At 44.8% G+C, this 23,929-nt stretch overlaps 1 protein-coding gene across 6 annotated transcripts in view; it reads left to right on the forward strand.

The window, feature by feature from the left end:
* Positions 1–23,929, forward strand: part of LOC142765414 (uncharacterized) — a 184,522-nt gene that overhangs the window by 153,446 nt on the left and 7,147 nt on the right. For all 6 annotated transcript variants that reach the window (XM_075866393.1, XM_075866395.1, XM_075866392.1 and 3 more), the window contains 2 exons: positions 617–664; positions 12,827–12,874. In XM_075866393.1, the coding sequence (XP_075722508.1) occupies positions 617–664; positions 12,827–12,874 (96 nt within the window). The remainder of the gene's footprint in view (positions 1–616; positions 665–12,826; positions 12,875–23,929) is intronic.

Consider the following 23,929-nt stretch of genomic DNA (forward strand, 5'->3'; position numbering starts at 1 on the left):
AGAAATCACTGCTAACAATAACATTAATTCCAAAGGGCAACCTAGTTGCATATTTTAAAGAATCTCTCACAAAAACTTTGGCTCTTAACATTCATTGTTAAACTGAAAACAATGAAAATGAATTTGAACCAAATTTCACTATATTTGCTCTAGGAGCAATAATTTTAGGCTCCTGTGTCCTTATTTTTGTATTCGAAACAACAATACAATGTAGCCACCAATAATGGGCAATGAATACACGTAGCAAACCACGGAAGGCCAACGAGTTTCACTGATGCACATCAGAAAAATCCAACATTTGGAGTATTTCAATGCCAAGGTCTAGTGCTCAATTCATATGCCAACTAAATATTTCTGTCAGTTTGCACCACTTTTGAAATAAAGTGTTCGAATGGAATTGATCAATAAACATAATAAAAAGTAAATTATTTTTCTAATCTAGGTAAATAAGTGAAAAACTACGCTCGAACAGCCCATACAAGGCGTCCATATTGCAGCATTATGAAACAGACAATCACTGCAGGGTAATTAAAAGAAGTACTGCTAATGTGAACCCATAGTTTTATGCACTCACGTCAAGGGCTTCTTATTGATTTTCCTTGTCTCCTTGTTTCAGCCTGGGTCAGAATTAAATCCCGGAACTGTCCAGCCTGGTCCAACTCATGTAGGTGTTGTTCTTAAAAAAACACAGCTACAAAAATCTGCATGCTACTTGCGGCATTGTCTTTCCTGTGGAAGAAAGCATCTTATGGTGACTACAAACATAATTATGGTAGTTTTAAAGATAACAACGCAATTACCTTTTCCTCCGTTGGTGATAGCCGGTCGAGTCATATGAGTGAAGTTGAGCCCTTTGTTTGAATAGTGTATAACCACTTTGAAATTATAGAAACGTGGCCACTGGTAGTTAACGCAGAGTCCAGTAATTAGCCTAATTTTACCGTTATCAACCGTTCATTTATACACGTCGCTTCGAGGCCACTTGTCATCGCTCGGTAATTCTTCTCTCCCAAAGCGAGGGAACCAGCGTCGTCATTGAGGGTGTTGTCAAAGTGAATAGTAGATGCGCAGTGTGGCGTGTTGCTTTGGTTCTCACCAGCTAAATTGGCCAGATTCGCCACAAGCTTAATTTGCCAGAAGCAATTGGCATGCTGGTGCTACGATGCAAATTTGTTAAATGTGAAGCATTTCTTTTCGGGCGTCAGTGAATTCGAGCGTATCTATCTATCTATCTATCTATCTATCTATCTATCTATCTATCTATCTATCTATCTATCTATCTATCTATCTATCTATCTATCTATCTATCTATCTATCTATCTATCTATCTATCTATCTATCTATCTATCCATCTATCTATCTATCTAGCTATTTTGGCGGTTTCAATAATCATATTGATACCTGAATCGGTACGGCTGAACATGACAATATGCTGAGCATAAGTGCACTAGTCATAACAAGAAAATCATGACTTGCATGTCACGATTATCATGAGTTATATTTTATGGACTTGCTGCTGTTTCTGGTGGTTTCCTTCACATGTCATGTTGGAAAACTGGTATGGTGTGACATGACTGCAAGGCGAAGCGAAGTGACAGACCCTACTATGAATATATGACATGCTTGACATGTGAAAACATTACTACATGCCACACAATGGTGAGCTCGCGGCTGTTTCGCTACCTTCACATATACCGAATTGGGTATTATGGGACGTCAATGAAACACGAAGGTACGTGACGGGTTCTAACATGAAGTTGCCGAAATGCGTGTCATGTAAAAACATGACTACATGCCACGCTCGTGATGTGTTTGAGGCCGTTTCGCTAGCTCCATGCATACCAAGCTCGTCGTTACGTAACGCGAATGAACTACGAAGATAAATGACACGTCAAAACATGTTAATTACGACGTGCGTGTCATGAAACAACATGACTACATTCCAAACTCATAGAGCGCTCGTGGCAGTTTCCATATTTTTAAGTATACCAAATTTGGGATTACGTTACATGAACAGAATAATAAGTTTTGTGACTGCCTTAAATATGTTAATCGTGAGAAGCTTGCCATGTAACAACCTGATTGCATGCCAGGCTCATGATGCACCCGAGGCCGTTTCGCTTGATTCACATATACGAAATGTGGTGTTGCGTCACGTCAATCGATGACGACATTATGTGACTGGTGCAAACATGATAATCATGAGATGCGTGTTATGTAACAGTATGATTACATGTCACGCTCAAGGTGCTCTTGCAGCCGTTTTGCCACCTTCACGTATACCAAATATGATATTGCGTGACGCGAGTGAGCCCTGAAGGTAAAGAACATGTCAAAATATGATTATCATGAACTGTGTGTCATGTAACAACATTACCACATGTAACAACTTCACCACATGCCACACTTATGAAACTCTCACCGTCATTTTGCTAACTTCATGTGTACCAAATGTGGTATTACGTCACATGAATGGATGACGAGGTTATAGAACTGGTCCAAACATGGTAATCATGAAAGGCGTGTCTTGTAAAACATGACTACATACCATGATCATGATGCGCTCGCGGCCGTTCTGCTTGCTTCACATATACAAAAATTTGGTATTACGTGACGCGAATGGACGATGAAGGCATATGACTCGCTCAAACATGCTAATCATGACATCCATGTCTTGTAAGAACATGGCAGCGTTCATGATGCGCTCGTGGGCGTTTCGCTTCACATGACCAAAGTTTGCTATTGCGTGACGTGAATGACGACGAACAAAAATTCCATGTGTAAATACATAATAATCATAAGATGGAAGTTATGTGTGGCATAATTTACACGCGGATCACTGCGGGGCTCGTATTGCAAACGTCAGTGGTGCCGTCGTTACGCGACTATAACAACATACTTGCAGCTTGTCTAGATACCTGAGTGCGCAAAACATTTCTACTTGTGTTTACTCTGTACTACATCTATGCGCGTCATGCGGTTGTGCTGATTTTTGTTAAAGAGACATATCAACCTCCTTTACTCGTGCTTCGCATATCATCGATTCTCGTTATGCGTAGAATTTGCCAATTTTTTTTCAATGCATTGTGCTTGCAAATCTTAAGACAATGACGTCTTTTCGCTGCGGGTAACGTCATATATCGTGAGTTATTGAAAATGCCAGCGTCGGAGATTAAAGTGCCACCAGTGGGGACGTTAAAGCCTACTTCGATCCAAACCTCCACTTACGGCTTTACCACTGTCATGACTTTAGTTAAGAACCAGTGAAGTCAATCATGCCCTCTGTGTCAATACGCCGAAAACAGTGTCACGTATTTTTCATATTTCCTCTGTTTCTTCGGCCCTTCACTTTAAGTCCTCTGCCCGAATATATGAAAATCACTCTTCAAGACACTGTCAATTAAAGGCAACTACGTTGCTGGCGAACAGACAGCATGCAAATATAACAAGCCCTAGTCTACGTCTAGCGTTTACGGCCCACACAGTGCATGGCGTTCACTGATATTACGTGAATAAAGAAGTCATGAAAGAAACAAACGCCATCTACGGGTATCGATATGTTCATGTTTTTTTTCAATGTTGCCACTGCTGTCAACAACTAAGAGTGTTTACACGACTAACACGTGAGCGCAACAGCCATTAACACCTGCGCTTATGATAATGAATGAATAAGTATTGAAAGATTTTTACTCTTCTATACTGTCTAAACCGATTCATAGACTCCACAGTGCTGCAGCCAGCTTACAAACTAGACTACAGAAATTGGCATAGCCATAATTTGAGTTGACATCATGCTCAGGGGAGCACGCGGGTCTAATGCAAGAAGTTGAACCACATGACAGAACAATATTCTATCTAGTACTGGCATGTTTGTCTTCAAATGGTGCTGAAAACTTTTGCATACTGGTGCCATTACCACATACTATCAGCAACCGTGAATTCTTAATGTTGAGCTTGGCAAAAACAGCAGTTAGGTAACTTGCAATAATGTATTGAGGGTATTGGTTTCGAATTCTCAGCTGCTGCAAAGAATTGATGGTTGGCCAGCCTAAACGTTCCACTTTCTTTTTCTAGCTAACATGTTCAAAACTCTATAAAAGTGTGCTCTGAAAGACTAATTAAAAATGTGAACTTCGACTGGAACACAGGCATCTGACGGCTTGATTTTGGACGAGATTGTCGCTGCAGAACAAGATTGTAGGTCATCACCACCTAAATGATACTACAGTTCTGGAGGCTTATCCAGTACCTTTGATTGAATCAGGATTGCCGAATGTAACTATGCCGGAGTGTTCTGACTCTCTATTGCTTTCGTGGTTTCTAAGACCCTAAATGCAGCCTAGATTCGCCCAGACAATTACATTCTCTTCCTATAGAGGGCTTTCGAGCACGTTATGCCTTCAAATAATAAACTCCCTAAAATCTTCTTAAAGCTTAGAGAGTTTCGTTTTAGGAGCTTCTTCGGCAAGCTTATGCTCCTGCCTTGTCCAGTGATGGCGGCCGTGTTACATTGGCTAGAATAGAGAAGTGTGATGACCGCGCCTGCTAGTGCGTAACGCCTTGAATGGAAACCGCAAGGTGGTGCTAGAAGAACAGTTATCTGAACCTATAGAGATGCTTAGCGGAATTCGACAGGGATATTCCTTGTCACCTTTGTTATTTATGCTGCATTTCCAGGTACTAGAAGCCAAATTAGAGGGAAGTTGACTCGGCTTCAGCATCTCTTTTTCCGAACAAGGTAAACACATTGAACAATCATTACCAGCATTGATGTAGGCAGATGATATAGTAATAATAGCCGACAACAAAGAATATCTGCAGGGAGTGATAGACATCTGTGGTAATAATGGAGATAGGTTAAATTTGAAGTTCAGCAGGGGAAAATTAGAAATCATAATTTTTATTGACAAAGTCAGTAAGCATAGGATACAGGAAGTCACGCTAGAGATAGTGGATATATACAAATATTTGTATGTTAGGATAAATAACGGGGCTGAGTATTTAAGGGAGCACGAAAGATACGTATTGACTAAGGGCACCAAGAATGCAGCTGTAATGAAAAATAGGGCACTGTGGAACTACTATTGGTATGACGTTGTGAGAGGGGTTTGTAAAGGTGTCATGGTCTAAGGTTTGACGTTCGGCAATGCGGTCTTGTGCATGAAATGAGAACTTCAACAAGATTGGAATTTAGACAACGTGGCATGGGTATACTTGCTTTGAGAGCACGCGGAAATACCCCAAATCAGGGGGTACAAGATGACATGGGATGGACATCGTTTGCGTCCAGGGAAGCTAGCAGCCGGATAGAATTCGAGGAGCGATTGAGAAAAATGGGAGAGGAGCGTTGGGCTACGAAAGTTTTCAGCTACTTGTGCATGAAGAATGTTGATACTAAATGAAGGGAGTGAAATCGAAAACTGTCAAGCAAGTATGTGCACAACAGCAGAATACCAAGCCAAAAGGAAACATCAGTTAAGAAGAAGATGAAGGAAACTGAGAGGAACATGTGGAAGATGGGAATGCTTACGAAATAATCACTGGAGACCTACCGAACTTTTAAGCGAGAAATTTCAAGTGAAAAGATCTACGATAATTCTCGGGGAAGTTCTCTCCTCTTCGAAGCTAGAGCGGGAGTATTGCGGGCCAAGTCGTACCGAGCAATATACGAAGGCAAAGACACGGTATGGATTGCGTGTGAAGAGGAGGAGGAAATGTCTTAACATTTCATAATGTTCTATAAGGGCTCCGCCCTGTAGCTGAAGATAATGGCGCTGAATTCTTCAAAGCGTTGGGGTTTAGGAACAGTGAAGGCGAAATGGACATTAAACAGGCACAAATAACCAGGAGGAGGCCAACTGATTGGTTGCTACAATCGAGGCGCAAGTGAAATTCAATCCTTATTCACACAGTGATGGTACTTAACTTTATGGCTAGGTGGCGTGAGCCACCACTCGATCTAAAGAACACAGCCTGCTACATTCACCCATTCATACTGCGTTACCCAAAGCGGTGATGCGCTGCGCAGAGATGAAAATCAACCAGGCGCGCCGGCAATCTGAAGAATTTAAAATATATTTTATTGCTCTTGCATTACCTAAAATGGCGACCCTGCCAATATGTTAATTAGCTTCTGAATTTACAGGATATCTACGCAGTTGTGCGACTAAACTGAAATATTGACTGGTGCCAAAAGTGAGCGTGTGGTGGCATAAAACATGTTTTCGATGGGAAGTGGTAGAAAAGTATAACGATGAACGCAGTTGTGAGCCATTGCTTGCTACACCTTCTACAGCAAACCATCATTTCCTCATGCTCTAATCTAGAAATAAAGCCCCACTTTTATAACATGCATAGCTCGTTATAGCTACTTGTGCTAACACCGTAGAGTTTCATACATTAGTACCTACGGAAAACTCATAATCAGACCCAGAAACGACAATCACGAGCGGTATCCGGATAAAAACATTTTATTCTTTTGCACACTTGTCATACAATGCTTTACCGAGTAGTTACTCGCATGTTTGCATTAATATATTTGGTTGCGCATCTTTTTTTATCTACAAAAAAGGTGTTATAGTTCACAAGTGCACCGCAGAACATTGTTTTCGTTTGCTAGGTGACTTGCGCGAGCGTCAAGTGCTTTCTTTTTCACGGGAAGATGCTCTCTCCTTGTGGAGTGCCTTTGTGTAAAAATGAAAATGGTTGAGCAGAAAAAAACTTGGTCACGTGATTGGTGAGGCTCGAACTATGTTGTGCGCAGCTCAGTGTGACATTTTTTTTCGAGCTTAAAAAAAGCCTATTCTGGTAAGCTGTCACTGTGAAGCTTGTTGTAGCTAAAGCACTTTGATAAAGTAATTTCAAGGGTGTCCACAAATGCGAAGAGCTTTTTTTTTGAAAGGGCTACCCATAACAATCCGCACGAGGGGCTGAGGAGGAGGGAGTTCCTTCTATAGTCAATCAACTGGGTTGGGGGTGCTAAATCTGCTCTACAGATTAAGTAGGTGGGGGGGGGGCGCTCTTTTAGTCACCTTAAAGGGAGGTGCAAAATCTGCCTCATACACTAATTTAATGAAGAAGAGGGCGCAGCAATGACCCCCCTTCCCACCTGACTTGGAATCCTGCGCACACCTATCCCTTTCAATGTGGACAATTTCTCGCCCTTCACAGCGTGCTCGAAGTGCAGTACCTCTCGTCGATGTACAACTAGCACACAGCCTTTCGTGAAGAAGTTTGTCAGCGTGTGGCATTGCTTTTCACCACCGCGCTAACAGAGCTTTGTTGTTCGGAAGGCCGAACAATGCATGCTTCATTCTAGATTACTTGTACCGGTAGTGCACCCCGAGACAAGCAATGGCTTTGTTTTTGTGCCATGGGAGTGCATACAGTAGCATTGTTGTCAGAGCGCAACCGCACAAAACTAAACATTGATGATCGCGCCCGACGAAACCGTCGGAAACGCGCAAACACCTTATAAACGACCGCGCGCCCCCACGCGGCCACTTCGCAGAGTCTTAAGTGCACTCCGTAAGCTCCGCTTGCCGCTGAACACACTTCCCTATTCTAGCCACTGTAGCCGTGTGTACACTTCTTCGATGAATTCAGAAATGCTACCAGCGTGTGCGCTTTTTTTTTGCTTTGCCGAGAGCTCACGCAGTCAAAAATATTTGAAAACACTCGGCCACCTAGACACCTCAAAACCAAGGTAGCGACGAAGCGGGTCACCGCCAAGCCCTTCAGGGGACATTGCAGGAAGGCTATAAGCGAAAAGAGCTCATCGTCAAGCAAACGCAGATCTGCCGGCTATCGAAGCATTAGCGAAGATGGCGTCGTCAAGCGGATCTTGTGGTGAGAAGTCGCGAAGCATAAACAAAACAGAAGTGTTAGAAATAAAGGCCAAAAAGTTCGGGCGTGCGATGCTGCAGCAAAGTGCCAAAAGCTGTCGCTAATTGACGCAGCTAGGCGATAGAGACACGTGCTATTACCACTACTTTCTACACCATACGTTAGGCCACAGCTGCAAGGAATGCGACCGGTTGTGGTACAAGAACATGGCCAATGTTGCAAGCATCAAAATGAGCAAAATGAATTCCACGCTCTTGCAGTCGCACTCCTCCGATGAGAGTTGCCTGTCACTGCAATGTCATCGGCCCCGCCACCAGCCTACAATGAGTACAGACTTTGCACCAGGTGTAGAGGCGCTGTGGTGGCGGCAAAAGTTCCTACGATGAATGTTACGCACACGTACTAATATTCTCCAATGCCCCCTTCCCTTACTGCTCGCAATCCTTCCTGAACCTCTTTTATGCTTTGTCATTCATTCAATAGAAACTAGCACTTATTCCTAAGCTTTTTGTGAACTCAGTAGTTATTTCTTTAAGTGATCATACGCCATTTGAGGAGGTAAAATGGACACACACCTGAAATTTCAGCAACGTATCAATACTGTTTGAAAAAGATTTTATAAGGTATGAGGGCATTGGTGAAGTCAGGAATGTGTTTTAACATCGAAGCTTTGAAGGCATTGTAATGTGCATTCATACAAAGTCATCTCTGTTATTGCTTTACATTATAGGGTAATTCATAATCAATACACATTTTGTTGTTAAAGGTTGTAGTGCCATCATCACCATCGTCATTTTTTCCATCACCGCGCCGCGTCTCTCGCGCAGCTGGCGCGAGCTCGAGCTGCGCGAGAATTAGAACGAGCTTCTGGCCTGGCGGTTTGGACGCTGGTAGTCGCCGTGCCGATCTCGCCACTTTATTGCAGGGCTGGCCCAGCCCACACTGGGTGCGTTCCAGACAGACCAGCACCAATCCCTGGTGCAGATACCGACGTTCACCCAGCCGCAGATACTAGCGCATGCCCACCATCACCACTCCCTGTAGTGCCATCATCACCATCGTCATTTTTTCCATCACCGCGCCGCGTCTCTCGCGCAGCTGGCGCGAGCTCGAGCTGCGCGAGAATTAGAACGAGCTTCTGGCCTGGCGGTTTGGACGCTGGTAGTCGACGTGGCTCCGCTTCAGGCCTGCAATAAAGTGGCGAGATCGGCACGACCCCTTCGGCCGCCTTCGACGTCATCTCACGTCTCCTCTTCTCTCGTCGCTACATTGGTGACCCGGAGAACACGCCCTTCGCCGAGCGGCCCGCGGCCATGTTCCCGCAACTCTGCCCACCAGTGCCGCCGTACCAATCAACTTACCCCAAGGTATGGTTTATGCAACTCGACGCCGTTCTTGCGGTGAATGGCGTCACGGACCAGCTGCTGATGCACGCCATTCTTCTCGACGCCCTACCGGTAGAGTTGCGCCATCTCGCTGCCACTTCAAGCACCAGCCCGCAGCCTTACGATGCCCTCTGCACTGCAGTGCTCGCCCGCAGCGGCAACACATACCGTCCGCTTCCGTTTACCCGCACCAGGCAGGTTTCCCCGGCGTCGCAGAGCAAGGTACGCACGCAAGCGCACGCAGAGCAAGCGACGGCACGCGACACCGTGGCCCTCGCCGTTTCCGCGACCACCAGCTCAGACGTCTCGGCCTCCTCCTCGCCGCAGCTGCTGGTCAGCTCCTCGACGGTGCCCCCTGCCGCTCCGCCACCTGCCACTGGTGCCAGCAATGGCCTGCCGGGTGCCTCGCCACATTCCACTCGCACCTCCCCGGCCAGCAGCCGACCACCCTCGGCGTCCCCGCTCCCCGCCCCTGTCCCTGTCTCTGTTTCGTGGTCTACGACGGGCCCCAGCACCGTGCCTTCGCGGAGCCAGAGCCTGCCCTCATCGTCGGCGTCGACACCGGCAACCACCAAAGCAACTGCCACCGTCGCCCCCCAGCCCGTGGCGCCGCAGCAGGCACCTACGTCGAGACCCGGCGTCGCACAGGTGGTTTCGGCTAGCCCCAGTCCTCGCACCTCTGGTGCCCCCCGGCTCATCCAGCCGAAACAGCCACAGATCCTGCCCAAGCTGTCGAGCGGCAGCGCGAACATGACGACGCCTTCGGCAGCGGCGACCACCCGGTCCCAGTCTCCCCGGGCAGCCCAGCACAAGGCCACACCGCGGCCCGCGTCTGTACCGGCGCCGCAGCCTGCGACCACGGTGCAGCGCGGAGCCGCGATGGGGCTCAACACGGGGAGTCCGCTGCTCATCGGGAACCCCGCGACAGCGCAGCCGGGTATGTTTCCGGCTGGACCTGCGCACGACACTTTCCTGCTGAACCAGTACATTCCGGGCCTGGACCACAGCCCGATTCTGATACAAGGCGCACTGGGGCAGATACAGGGGGTCCAGCTGGCCCTGCGGCCACCCCATGCCACGGGCCTGACCCTGGGACCTCAGACGGGGCTCAGGCCCCATGGGGGACATCCAGGACCGCCTGGCACCCCGACGCTTGTCATTCCACAGAACCTGGGGCCAAGGCCCAACATCTTTCTGGCACCGCCACGCATGATGTCGCCCCCCTCGTTTGCCATAGTCCCGGGACAGCCACTGACGCTCCAACAGCTGCAGGCCATGCTGCCCACGCAGACCACGCTGGCCCAGCCCACACTGGGTGCGTTCCAGACAGACCAGCACCAATCCCTGGTGCAGATACCGACGTTCACCCAGCCGCAGATACTAGCGCATGCCCACCATCACCACTACCACCACCACCACCATCATAGGGCCCTGTCGGGACCTCTAATCTCGACAGGCGTCAGTATAGTGTCCTCGGCACCCAGCGCCAACATTGTCACCCACCATCCTGTCATGACCTCGCGACACACGGTCCACTCTCGGCCTTTCCGACCAGGTCACCGTGAGACCCGCTTGTCGGGTACCACAGCGACCCGGCACTTCCTCCTGCGTCCTCTGCGCAACTCTCAGTGTCGCCCACCAGAGACCCACTGGTTCCCGATGGTCACTACACGTTGACAAACTGGACTTGCCAAAGGAACTTTTTATGGACTGCCGTTCATGTACATAGCATTTGTCGCCCTCTTTCTTTTTTTCATATGCGTTCAAATCGCGCAAAGCGCTAGGGGGGGAGCCCTGTAGTGCCATCATCACCATCGTCATTTTTTCCATCACCGCGCCGCGTCTCTCGCGCAGCTGGCGCGAGCTCGAGCTGCGCGAGAATTAGAACGAGCTTCTGGCCTGGCGGTTTGGACGCTGGTAGTCGACGTGGCTCCGCTTCAGGCCTGCAATAAAGTGGCGAGATCGGCACGGCCCCATCGGCCGCCTTCGACGTCATCTCACGTCTCCTCTTCTCTCGTCGCTACAAGGTATTGCAAATACAAGCAGTGTGACTCATAACTTCCGCTTCACGTCAGACGCTATCACATCGGATTTCACCTCCTCCCCCAGCTTGAGGTATTACCCATCTCCCAAATGTACGTTTATAATGTGTGTGTTTTGTTTTTTAAAAAGTTTTCCACTCCACCCCCCTATCTATATATTACCTACTGTCTTGATGAATATTTCTAATAAAACCAGATTCGCGGTCACTAATTACCTGTTATTACATAATGTTTGCACCAAATATAGAAAATTGAGCAGTGTTCTTTCAACAATTTTATTACGGAACTCTTTATCACAAGATACAAAACACTTATTGCACATTCATGTTTTAAGACAAAACTGAAAAAGTTTGCAATACGCGTATACCTGCTTGATTTTTTTTTAGTTTTCTCTCTTGCTTTGTTTGTAAAAAATATTTCGTAGTGTTTTTGTGATTTCTTCCTTCAATATTCGTCTTTTAGCTTTTTTTGTATTAACATAGGAGGTCCCGCCTGCGGTTTACTTTCTCCTGCATACTTACATCTAATGTACTACATTTCTGACGCTACTAAAAAAAGTTTGATTTATGAATTGATTGAAGCCCTAAGGCTCGTTAACAAGTCTTCCTACAGAAGGGGTATCATCAAGAAGCACCCGTACATACCTAGATCAAACAACTGGAATCGTCACTATTATACGAATACCTTAAAATGAATATCGACCTGAGCCGCCTCGTGCTGGAAGAGAGATAATGGGAAGGTCAACGATGCCAAGATCTAGCCAGGAATTGATGACCTTGACGATTTTTTACAGGCTGCCACCACACTCAACGTCATGGTGACCCCTTGGCATCATATTTTGCTGATCGTAAAGTAGTTAATAATAAGGGTACACGAGTCCCTGAACTCATCAAGGGACAATTTTTGTTGTACTTTGTAACATAAGATGTCTTCTGTAATTATAATCTATATATTACTCAAACTGTTTATGACAAATTAATATGTAAAATAATTATTGTGTGTATAATATCTGTGTATGGACGTTCTCGCGTCTATAGGCCACCATAGATGTGTACGGAGGATTCGCGGCTTACCCCATTTCCTGAAGTACAGTGCAACTTCTCCAAGGCTTACATGCATGCTGCTTATACACATTCTCACGATTCCGAGAATTATTTTGATTAAAATATTATTGCTCTTGAGAGGTTCTATGGCTCTACACTTTCCTTCATGTAAGAAAATCTAACGTGTTGAAAGGTCAAGTGATTTCATTTCACTGTAGGCGATGGTCATTTTTGTTCTAATATAGACAAGCTCTATATTGCGGAATACTTTTGTCTGCACAATAACAAGTGTGTACAGCATTGCGTGTAACTCAAAGTGCCACTAACCCAATTACTCTGTAGAGGTGTGAAGTTGATTTGGTGAAGCTCAGCTGAAAGTTCGTTGAAAATAGCGTAATAAACAGTTCAATTGCAACCGCTAAACTATAAATACTTTTTCAAATGGCAATATTACGTAGTATGTGCCTGTTTCTAATTCCTTTCACTAATCGCCATATCATTCTCATTTCAGAGATGGATGGCCGCAGCATTCTACGGTGGCTTGATTCCTCTTGAAAGGGCAAGTCTTTATTCGCTCAATCTGTACAATCAAAAACAGATGTTCAAACGAATTACTAGTTTATTGGTTTGTCTAACTTCTATATCGTATAAACATCGTGCCGACAATTATAAGTCAGCACCTATATAAGGAGACAGGACAACAGAATACCAAAGAGCTCTAAGAAGGACGCAGTAGAAAAACCGTAATTGAAGGAACTCTCCTATTATATATATATATATATATATATATATATATATATATATATATATATATATATATATATATATATATATATATATATACAGAGAGACAGTACTTTATTTCACATATTTCACACAAGGATCCGGCAGTTTGGTCTTGGTGGCTTCCAGTGGCGATCCTAAGTCTCAGAACTGGAGCTGCATCCACGGCCTTCCGCATGGCCCAGAACTGCGAGTTCAGCTCTAAGATTTAAAGGGCCACCTTATGGCGTTGGCGATGCCAGTGAAACTGTAGAATTTCTTCTTTTACAATCAAAAGTACTATGGGTGGCCCACAATAGAGTTATCTTTTATTACGCTCAATTATAACTCTAGGGTGGTCTTTTTTTAATAAATTACCCATATACTTGTAGTATTCGTATAACCACAGATTTATCCGGCTGTGTCAGTGGCTCTACATTATTAACCTTGCTTCAATGAGCACTCATAGGGGCATAAACTTCTTTTATTCATTTGTGTCGGGATATAACTTGTCATGACTAATAAAAGCTATTTGTACTACTTGTAGTTGCAGCCACTCTTTAAGGATGAAGCTTCTGAAGCCGCGTGTTCGTACATGCAAAGAGTTTTTTGAAGAGAAAAAGAAGAAAAAAAAGCGTGGGACTGTTACTGTCCTTCAATATGCAGGCAACTTCATGGTTCCGCGCGGGGATGCGGGACGGGGAGTGAAAGAAGGAGGAGAAAAGAATGGGAGAAGCAAAAACGCATTCAATGCTGTCGCACACCTGTGGGTGCGCGCTTCCATCGGGAAAGGGAAAACATTCAGGCAAGCCAGTACGGGGGGGGGGGGGCGACTGGGAGCACCACGAGACGAGAGTCAGAGGGAGCGACGGGGCTGTGGATGTGAAAAGAGTACACGCATGTCTCACTTGGTATGTGACTGCCTAGTTCTATTACTAACTCAGCAGGTGTGAATGAACGGAAGTGCAGACAAACAGACAGAGAAACAGGCAGACGGAGCGATGGACGGGGATTTGAACAGACAAACAGACAGGCAGACAGACAGACAGGCAGACAGACAGACAGACAGACAGACAGACAGACAGACAGGCTGATGGACGGACGGACAGCCAGACGTACAGGCAGATAGATAGCGAGACACACGGCGAGACGCACGGACGCATGGAGGGTTCACGGTTTACCAATCAAGCTCTTCGAAGCTTCTTTCTTACTCATAATCATTCACTCCGTATATATGCTGTAATTTTGTGTGCAAGAATGTTTCGTTCCCCCTATGTAGAAAATCTAGAAGCCGCTATAAACACCATTTGAACATTTATTTGCCTTATTTACTATTTGATCACACAACAGAGACGACGCTCATTTGAACAATGTAAAAACCAGATCATCACAGTGCTTTGTTTCTCATGCCTCATTCGGGTTGCACAACTCCAACGCTTAAACAATGATATGCCGATTTCAGACGCCGTGTCATCCGGTGTACAGCTCAGCTCTAGCCTAATCACAATCAATTTTATCATGAAAGGGTTGTCCGTCGGGGTCCACCAAGACTCCACTGACTTATTTCCGTCACGCAAGTGAAGTCCGAAATATGTATGTTCAGAACACAAACAAAAAGTTTTGCCAACTTCACACGCACCCTTGTCCTTTGGATCCGCAATAACATAAACCGGGCTCGCTGTCTACAGCGCCATAGCCACTTGCTTCGCAGGTTTTACAAATACGCCTTTTTGGCAGCAGCGGTAGTGGTGTGCGGACGGGCGGCTAACCTGGATGTTCAACGTTTTGCAGAACTGACTCCACTGCTCGTAAAGAGAGTCGTTAGACTATCTTCAAGCACTGGAAACAGGACTATTGCACCGGCTGTACAAATGTGCATGCGCATTATTAGCTGCTTCATTGTGCCTAATGAATTTCCGATGGAGGCGGAAATGTCGAGGCCCGTGTGCTCAGATTTGGGTGCACGTTAAAGAACCCCAGGTGGTCGAAATTTCCGGAGCCCTCCACTACGGCGTCTCTCATAATCATATGGTGGTTTTGGGACGTTAAACCCCACAAATCAATCAATCAATCATTGTGCCTAATGAAGATTTCATTGAATCAAAAATTGTCTTATCCTTGATGGTGACGTGAACTGTGCAGACAAAGCATAAGTGTCCGCCCACTTCTACCAAAATGAGTTCTGTAGTAGTTTTTCTGTTATTTGGACAAAGCCATAGCGGTGTACAGATGCCCGGCTAACTTGGATGCTCAACTTTTCATAGATGTTACTCTGCTGCACGAAAAGGGTAGCTAGACCATCTTCAAGCACTGGAGACAGCACTGCCGTACCAGCTCAATGGAATGCGCATGTGCAAGATTAGCTGCTTCCTTGTGGTGAATAATGATTTGTTCAGCTCTACATTTGGCTTATTTTCCGTGGTGATGTGAACTGCGCAGCCAAGATATAATTGTCAGCCCACTGCTACTTAAACGAGTTCTGTAGTGGTTTCCCGGTCACATGCAGGCAGCAGTGTACAGACGGGCGGCCAACCTAATGTTCCACTTTTTGCAGGTTCGTTCGTGGCGCATTGAAGTGCTATTCTCTTGATATTTTGTTCTGTGCTATTAGCTGCTGTTGCTTTCTGTTGTGTACTTTCTGCCTTTAACCTTGTAGAAACTTGTTTATTTTCTCTGCGGGTGTTTTGTTAACAGGACACACATACACGACACACGCATATCTTTTGTCCGGTGGTGATCCACCATTGTCTGACAGATGTGGTGAAGCACTAACAGTTCTTCACATTTTAATTCAGTGTAAATCATTACAATCTGACTGATTGATTGATTGATGTGTGAGGTTTAATGTCCCAAAACCGCCATATGATTATGAGAGACGCCGAAGTGGAGGGCTCCGGAGATTTCGACCACCTGGGGTTCTTCAACGTGCATTGAAATCTGACCGTACGGGACTACATAATTTGCGCCTCCATCAGAAATGCAGCCGCCGCAGCCGGGATTCGATCCCACGACCTGCGGATCAGCAGCCGAGTACCTTAGCCACTAGACCACCGCGGCGGGGCAATTAGACTCTCTAAAAAGACAACACTTTCAATTACCCTACCGAACCCATATACCATTGCAGTAAGGTTGACAGGCGGGATAGTTGGTACAAATTCGTAATGGAATAATTGGAAGCACAAACCAACGGGACACAAGAGCTCGTTGGTCTCTTCTCGTGTGTCCCGTTGGTTTGCGCTTTCAAATATTCCATTATGGACCTATACTATTACACCCTGCAATGTTTGTCAGTAAAGAACTACTTTTCACTTATAAATCGTTGCTAGCTTGTTGAAGAGACGTCCACTTCTACCATGTATTATACTCAGGCATTGCGTACCACGACCTCTCAGGAGAGGTTGATGCTGCGGTGGATGCATTGAAAAGCACTTGCCTCGCGGTCCTTGGACACAAGGGCACTAATGAGGCACTTGTGCTAGTCCCAAATATTTTTGCACAAGCTTTTGTTATCAAAATCTTTTGTCACCTAATTTTACTACACATATCACGCCACTGTCATGCTTTAGTACTTATGTTTTTTCACGTGAGTGCAAGGAATTTGGAGGCCCTTCTACAGCCACGCAACTCAACATTGTCCACAACTATAGTCACTGAAACGGCACCAATTGGCCATCAATTGGCCCTTGCGCCATAAGGCACCACACATCATCATGCGGCCGCTTTGTTTTCGACCAGCATCGATTCTTCTCATAAACCTCATTGTGGCGAATGCGGTAGCACAATCAAAGGTGCTCAACGATCCATGAAACGTTTTGATTGCTCAGTTCATCACTATATTGATACTACATGCCCTGGGGTTTCTGAGAGCACTTATTAGTATAAGCGAGATGACTACTACAGAGCATTAGTCGCTCGTGATGTCTTAAGAATAAATCAGGGCAGGGTACGCTTGGGCCTACAGAATCATTGTGGTGCTATAGCTGCAATGTTGGCTGAAATGAACAAGCAGCTTGACGAATTACTACTCCCAAAGCAGAGCTTGCAAAGCATTTAGGAAACAGTTGGTCTCTTGTCGGTCAGGTATGAAAAGGCACATGAGACCATTGAGAGCCACGAAAATGATTTAATTGATATGTGGGGTTTAACGTTCCAAAACCAGCATATGATTATGAGAGACGGCTTACTGGAGAACTCCGGAAATTTAGACCACCTGGGGTTCTTTAACGTCCACCCAAATCTGAGCACATGGGCCTACAACACTACCGCCTCCATCGGAAATGCAGCCGCCACAGCCGGGATTTGATCCCGCGATCTGCGGGTCAGCAGCCGAGTACCTTAGCCACTAGACCACCACGGCAGGGCATGAAAATGGTGCAAAGTTGCTGAAAAACAAAATTGTTGTTATAGAGGCATCGAGCGTGAGTGAAGAAAACTTTCTATTCTTGCTTGAGTAACTGATCTTGATTACCAAAAAAAACTAATTATTGAAGTTCACAGAGTTGAACAAGACAAAAACGAGGGTCTGATTGACAAAATAAACGAAATTGCGTGCAAACTGCAGATCGCCCCTTCAATGAGCAAACTGCCACCTTGAATCAGAGACTTCAACAGATAAATAACAAGCTCCAAGAAATAATCATGTTTCTCTAACAAGGCAATAAGGGACATATGGCATCAGTAAAGGAAGGCTTTGGCTGAGAGCCACAAAAGGCTCTTCATGTCGGAAAATTTGACTGTGCAAGATAATTGATTCTATATTGGGTGTAACTTCGCAAAACTACCATACGATTGTCGGAGACGCCTTAGTAGAGGGCTTAGGAAATTTTGACCACCAGAGGTTCTCTAACGTTTACCCCAAGTATGAGCGCAAAAGCCTACAGCATTTTCGCGGCCATCGAAAATGAAGCCGCCGCCGCCCGGATTCAATTCCGTGGCTTTCGGGTCAGCAGCCATGTACCTCAGACATGAGATCATTACGGCAGGGCGACAGCGCAAAATCAGATGCTTCAAAAAGTGGCGAAAGAGGGCGTGCGACTAAACAACTTTTGTTTTGCATGCCACCGGGCTGAAAAGATATTTGGGTGAAACAGCGAAGGGGAGCGAGCGCACATGATAAGTTGGCCTCTGATGGGCCTAAATGTTCTTTGAAATTGAAAACGAATATTGCTGCTAACATGGCTGCATTGTCACACTCTAATACGTAGTTCTCATGGGACCTCCCCGATAATGTACGCGTACAGAGCAGTGGTGTTCTAAACTGCGTGTACATAAATTGCCAATCTGCGACAAACAATAAAGATGAACTTGAGGACCTATTTATCAGCCTGAACTTTCATGCTCAATTCATAATGCTTTCTGAAACGTGGTATAATGACTTAGATACCCTGGCGTCCACCAAGTTATAGGTGCTTTACGAAATTTCCAAAAAACTTACGCGGTGTCGTGGTGAGCTTACTTGTGTGCGACTCAATAATTGCAAAGTATGTTGATGAATTTTACTGTGTTAATGAAGACTATGATATGCGGTCAGCTTTATATGCGCGTACAGCTTGTATCGTTGCCAACAGACCTCAACGTCATCTGCAAGACTTTTTGTATTTTTGGAGAAATTTTGAAAGCACGTTGTTCGATCTAAGTACAAATTGATTTTCGGTGGTGATTTTTATCTGAACATGTTTACTGACTAGTTCAACACGTGATTTCCATTTGCTTTCGAAAACTTGCGGATGCTTCAATGCTATCAACAAGCCAACAAGACTTAGGTATGAAACATCCACATGCCTTGACTTGTTGATTGGTAATAATGGGTGAACTATGGTAATGGTGGCACTATACCTCATAGCTTAAGTGGTCATCTGCCTGTATTTATTTTTCTTAAACAAAAGCCTAAAAACACCCCGGAGCATATCTGTTCCTCGCAAATTATTACGGAAGACAGACTTTTAAGCACTCACAATGACTTGCATCAAGAGGTCTGGGATGAAGTTTTGGCCACCACAAGTGCTAGTGGCACTTGTAATGTTATCTGGACACATTCGTTCCATACTACGATAAACGCTTTCTTTCCTGTCCAAATGTTTGTCGCGTCAAGGATTCGTAAACGGTGGTTGACAAGTGAACTCTTTGCAAAAATAATAGAAAGGCAAAGCTATTTCAGAAATTCATCGCGTCCTGCAAACCCGATGATCTCAAACTATTCAAGTCATTTTGAAATGGCGTTACTACGGAACTACTCACTGCCAAAACGGCATATTACAAGAAAGCCTTGTCATCTTGTCGGAATCCCAGCAATAAAACCTGATGTTCACTTAACTTTTTGTTAAACAGAGGGACCATTCCAACTGCATGTATGAGTGTAATTTCGGATGGAGTTAGAATGCCCGAAGACAAAACGACAAAGCATTTCCTTGATTACATTCCTAACCTTCCTCATGTAAATGGCAATGAAGATACGAACTGTTTCTTGAGTTGGATTGCGAGTGTTCAATCCTTCTACATCCTTGATGATTGATTGATTGATATGTGGGGTTTAACGTCCCAAAAACCTCCATTGAGAGACGCCGTAGTGGAGGGCTCCAGAAATTTCGACCACCTGGGGTTCTTTAACGGCCTCCACTACGGCGTCTCTCATAATCATATAGTGGTTTTGGGACGTTAAATTCCACATATCAATCAATTAGCTGGCTCCCCTGTGCATGCTCTCTGTGTTTATCTTATGTGTTCAGACAATTTGTATATTTCAATAAATCTTCACTTGAGACTCAGCGCTTGTTTGTGTCTCTTCTCTTTGTCCTTTGAGCTTGTTCGCTGTTATCGCCCATAAAGAATCTCTGAGTTTCTGGACAAACATAGTCTAATAACTACTCATCAGTATGGCTTCCGTAAAGATAGATCAACGCTGCTTGCTCTACTTGAAGAAAAAGAATCTCAAACAGTTTTGAACAACGCTTGTATACAATGGGACCGTTTGTTGATTTTTTAAAAGCTTTATACTCTATAAATCATGGAGTTCTCAAAAATCTAGATCATTATGGTATAGACAGCATCGTTTTAGATATATTGAGGTCTTACTTAGGTAATATAGAGCAGTTCATGTAGATCAATAGCGTGAAATAGAAGTTAGTTCAGGTAATCTCGACGCGCTCAAGAGAAGTATCCTGGGGCTCCTGTTCTTTAATACTTTCTTTTATGACATTGTAAACTTTGATGACAACACACGCTACGCAGTATACGCCGTCAATACTACGTTATTCTTTTAATCTAGCAGTCCAGCCGGATCGGTCGCAAAAGCGAATGGAGTTTTGAATAAGTTACACTCATGGTCTCTCCATAACGGTCTCACCATTAATCCTGCAAACACCGAAGTGGTGTTGTTTCGCAGTAAAAAAAAAACACGCTTGTAATCTTTAGAGATGACTTATTTCGAATTAAGTCCAAAATCGAAAATACCAATTTTCTAATATTTTAAGGCGTTATGCTTGATCAGAATATGACGTGATGTAGCTATACTGATTTTCTTACAGGAAAGCTTTCGCAAATCACGGGGATAATGTATTATTTACACTACCTTTCTCGCTTTATCAAGTCCCTGATTATTAATTTCTTTTTTGAGCCACTTAAACTCTTGTTACCTAGCGTGATGAACAACCTCTCAAAACAATATAAAAAGGCGCTACGTTATGCACAAAAAAAGCTCTTTGAGGTCATTTCAATAAACCACGTGAATTTCCTTCAGCATTCCTATTTCAGGATTTCAGCATACCGAAGGTAATGACCTTGTTGAAATACTGCTTAGTACTTGCGTATTATGCACACACTGACATGGCTTACCTCACGCAGCTCGCAGCTGCTCATAATACTAGACAACCAGAGTATAGGTTGGTACTGCGTTTCTTTACCAACTACTGTTCACAAGTGTTACGTGCAAGACTACCTCGTCTTCAAAATACACTGTCTGTTGGTGGCATTTATATTTCGTCGTGTTTTTCACGCGCAGTACTTCGCTCTTTTCTTAAGGGTAGCATTGCTTCAATTCTTTCGTGTTGTTAACAAGTTTTCTTATGTTGTATGTAATGTATATAATAATTCCAGTGCAAATTTACAACCTGCTTAAAAAATTGTATTATTGTTCTGCTGCTCCTTCGCTTCTGCGCTGATAAAACAGCTATAGCTGCCTTTTCCTCAATGCCCTTTACAGCACTGTTTTGGTTTTGTGGGAACTAAAACGTTCTTTCTTTCATTCATTCATTCATTCATTCATTCAGTCATTTATTTACTCATTCATTCATATCTACCACTGTTCTCTCGCAACAACCTTGGTAAGGTGCAGTAATGCATCATGACCGCGTCATTCCCGATTATAGCTTCAACGTGCCCTTTCTAAGCGTCTGTCACAATCGGCCAATCTCTAGTTGAAGTGCAGTTTTCAGAGCCTCAACACAACCCGGGGTTGAAAACTTAGCCGAAATTTCAGTGGCACTCACAGGATTCATACATAACAAAAAATAGCTTTGCAACACAGACCGACTTTGCCTGCCTTTAACTCAGCGTTCCCCTCATACTCTCGCCACGCGGAAAATTCCGGACGGCTAAATGGAAGAAACGGCAACGTTGCGTTTTCCTCTGTGAAGTGGTGGTCAATAACTCCAACATGCCATGAGCATGCAACCACAGCCAAAGTTCGGCGTCAAATCAGTCCCGCTCTTCTGGCTGCCATATTGATTTCTCTGGTTCCGCTCTCATCTACTACAGCTACCAACAGCATCCATGTTCCTAAAGGTCTGTTTAATTGTTATCATGTACGTTAGCTGTCAGGTTGAAGATTCATGACTAAGCGACAAATTGGGTGCATCCACGTTAGGCTGTGCTACAGTTGACAATTGCGAACATCATGCGACAATGCGCAAGCTATTTTAGGACAAACTACTACTTTAAGGACACATTATACTTCCCCGGCATAAGGATTCCTATCACAGAGGAATCAATTGACCATATCTTTAGAGCTTGTGACTTGTATCTTTGGCCGTCAGAACGTTTTTTTATCAAACTGTAAAAGTAAGTATGATTCAACCATATATTTACAGCTTGTGACAAGCATGTCAGGACCTCCAAATGCTTCCTATCAAAAAAGAATGGTCAGTAGATCTGTGATTAGCTGCTGAACTTAGTATGCACGCTTTTATGCTCTAGAGACACTGGCAGCTTTGCTCATGTGCAAGAATGCACGAAGCGTAACCTGGGACGCTCTCTCGCTCAGCGCGCTCGCCAGGATGACCAGCTGTCTGTTCCCGAGCTTTCGTATCGAAGCGGTTTGCTCTGGCTGCTTTCATATTTTTTGTTGTTTTTTTGGGGGGGGAGGGGGTGGTAAAGGTGCTACAACTAGTCACCAGCTCTGACGTCACGTTTCGGAACGAATGGTATATTGTTTTCGAGCCGCAGTAAAGTGTCGACTCTGTTACCACCTCAACCAGAAAGGCGAGGCCAACCCCAAGCTATGGACACAATCAACGTGGCAACGACACAGACCAGCGTCGCCCAGGAAGCAGGACGTTGTGAAGTCATTGATGAGGGGTGAGCCGTAGGATGGTGACGAGAATATCGATAAGTGGGCCAGTCACGTGACTGTTGCACTAACAGTCCTAATTCATTTATTGGCTCAAAAGCAAGCCCCAGCAACTTTGTCGCGCTGAGCACATCGTCTCGTCAGAGGTCTCATTCCTGCCGGCACAAAAGGTAGTGGGAAATATTCTGCGTTTTATGAGCAGCAAATATTTGCTAACAGAGCTAGTCAATCATGTGAAAGACCAGTGATCTGTACCCGGACATGTGTAAACACCTCTCACCGATTCGCTGCTCAAACACCATCTTCAATGAAGGAGCAGGTGATAGTGCTGCGAAGCCTTATTGCTTCCAGCAAGATAACGACATGAAGGCCGGCCCGCGGCGCACTAAAAGATGACGGGCTGGTGCTTTTTATGACAGAACTGTTTTCCTAGGTTATAGGGGACAAAGCGTGCTTCTGCCGCTGTCTCTTGGTGTCGGCTGTCGCCGATCACCAGCCCACTACCCTCACTCCTCAGCTGTCAAAAGCTGAGGAAAAGTATAATAGTTTTAAGCTTTTAAACCCTGAAGAATACTGACGACCTGTGCCTAACATATACCGCCTGTGATGCAGCCCATTATTCATTCGAGTAATCGCAAGGCTCATCACGTCCCGAAGTTCCACAAGCGGCAATCCTCCTCTGGCTAAACTGCAAGTCGTCTTGATTGACCGGCAGGGCGAAGAAGCGATCTGCAGACATTTGGTAGCTCCAAACGTTCCCGCACCTAACAATACTGACCTGCGCAGTTCAAGCTCCAGTGTCGTTTCAATCCCCACAAAATCACAGTACCGCGGAGTCGCATCGTGCTCTTCACTTTTTATCATACCTACATGTTTTGCGGGTCAGTTACTATCACAAGTGCTTATTCCTACTTCTGGGGCCAAATTCAGTCAGAGTTTTCGAACATTACTTAGAATATCAGCACTGATTTTCGTTTCTAAAATATTTTTTTTAATATTATAGGGTGTGCGCAATAGTGAACACTAATACCGAGAGCTGATGTGAATGTAAAAACTTCGGTCATTGGTACACTCTTGTGAGACAGAAAAAGCTAAAGGCTGAATGCGCTCAAATTAGAGAGGTAGGCCTCATTTAGCAAGCGCACATGTTCCTCACACTTCAATTCCTATAATCTCACAGCGTCTGACAAACTCTTTAAGCGGAGGTTTTATAAGCTCCCGATCTTGGCAGAGACAGTGGTATAGTTCACAATAAACATGGCAACTGGGAGCGTACCAAATGTGATCCTT

Source organism: Rhipicephalus microplus, chromosome 6 (genome assembly GCF_043290135.1).
Source record: "Rhipicephalus microplus isolate Deutch F79 chromosome 6, USDA_Rmic, whole genome shotgun sequence".
In the NCBI taxonomy this organism is placed as follows: domain Eukaryota; kingdom Metazoa; phylum Arthropoda; class Arachnida; order Ixodida; family Ixodidae; genus Rhipicephalus; species Rhipicephalus microplus.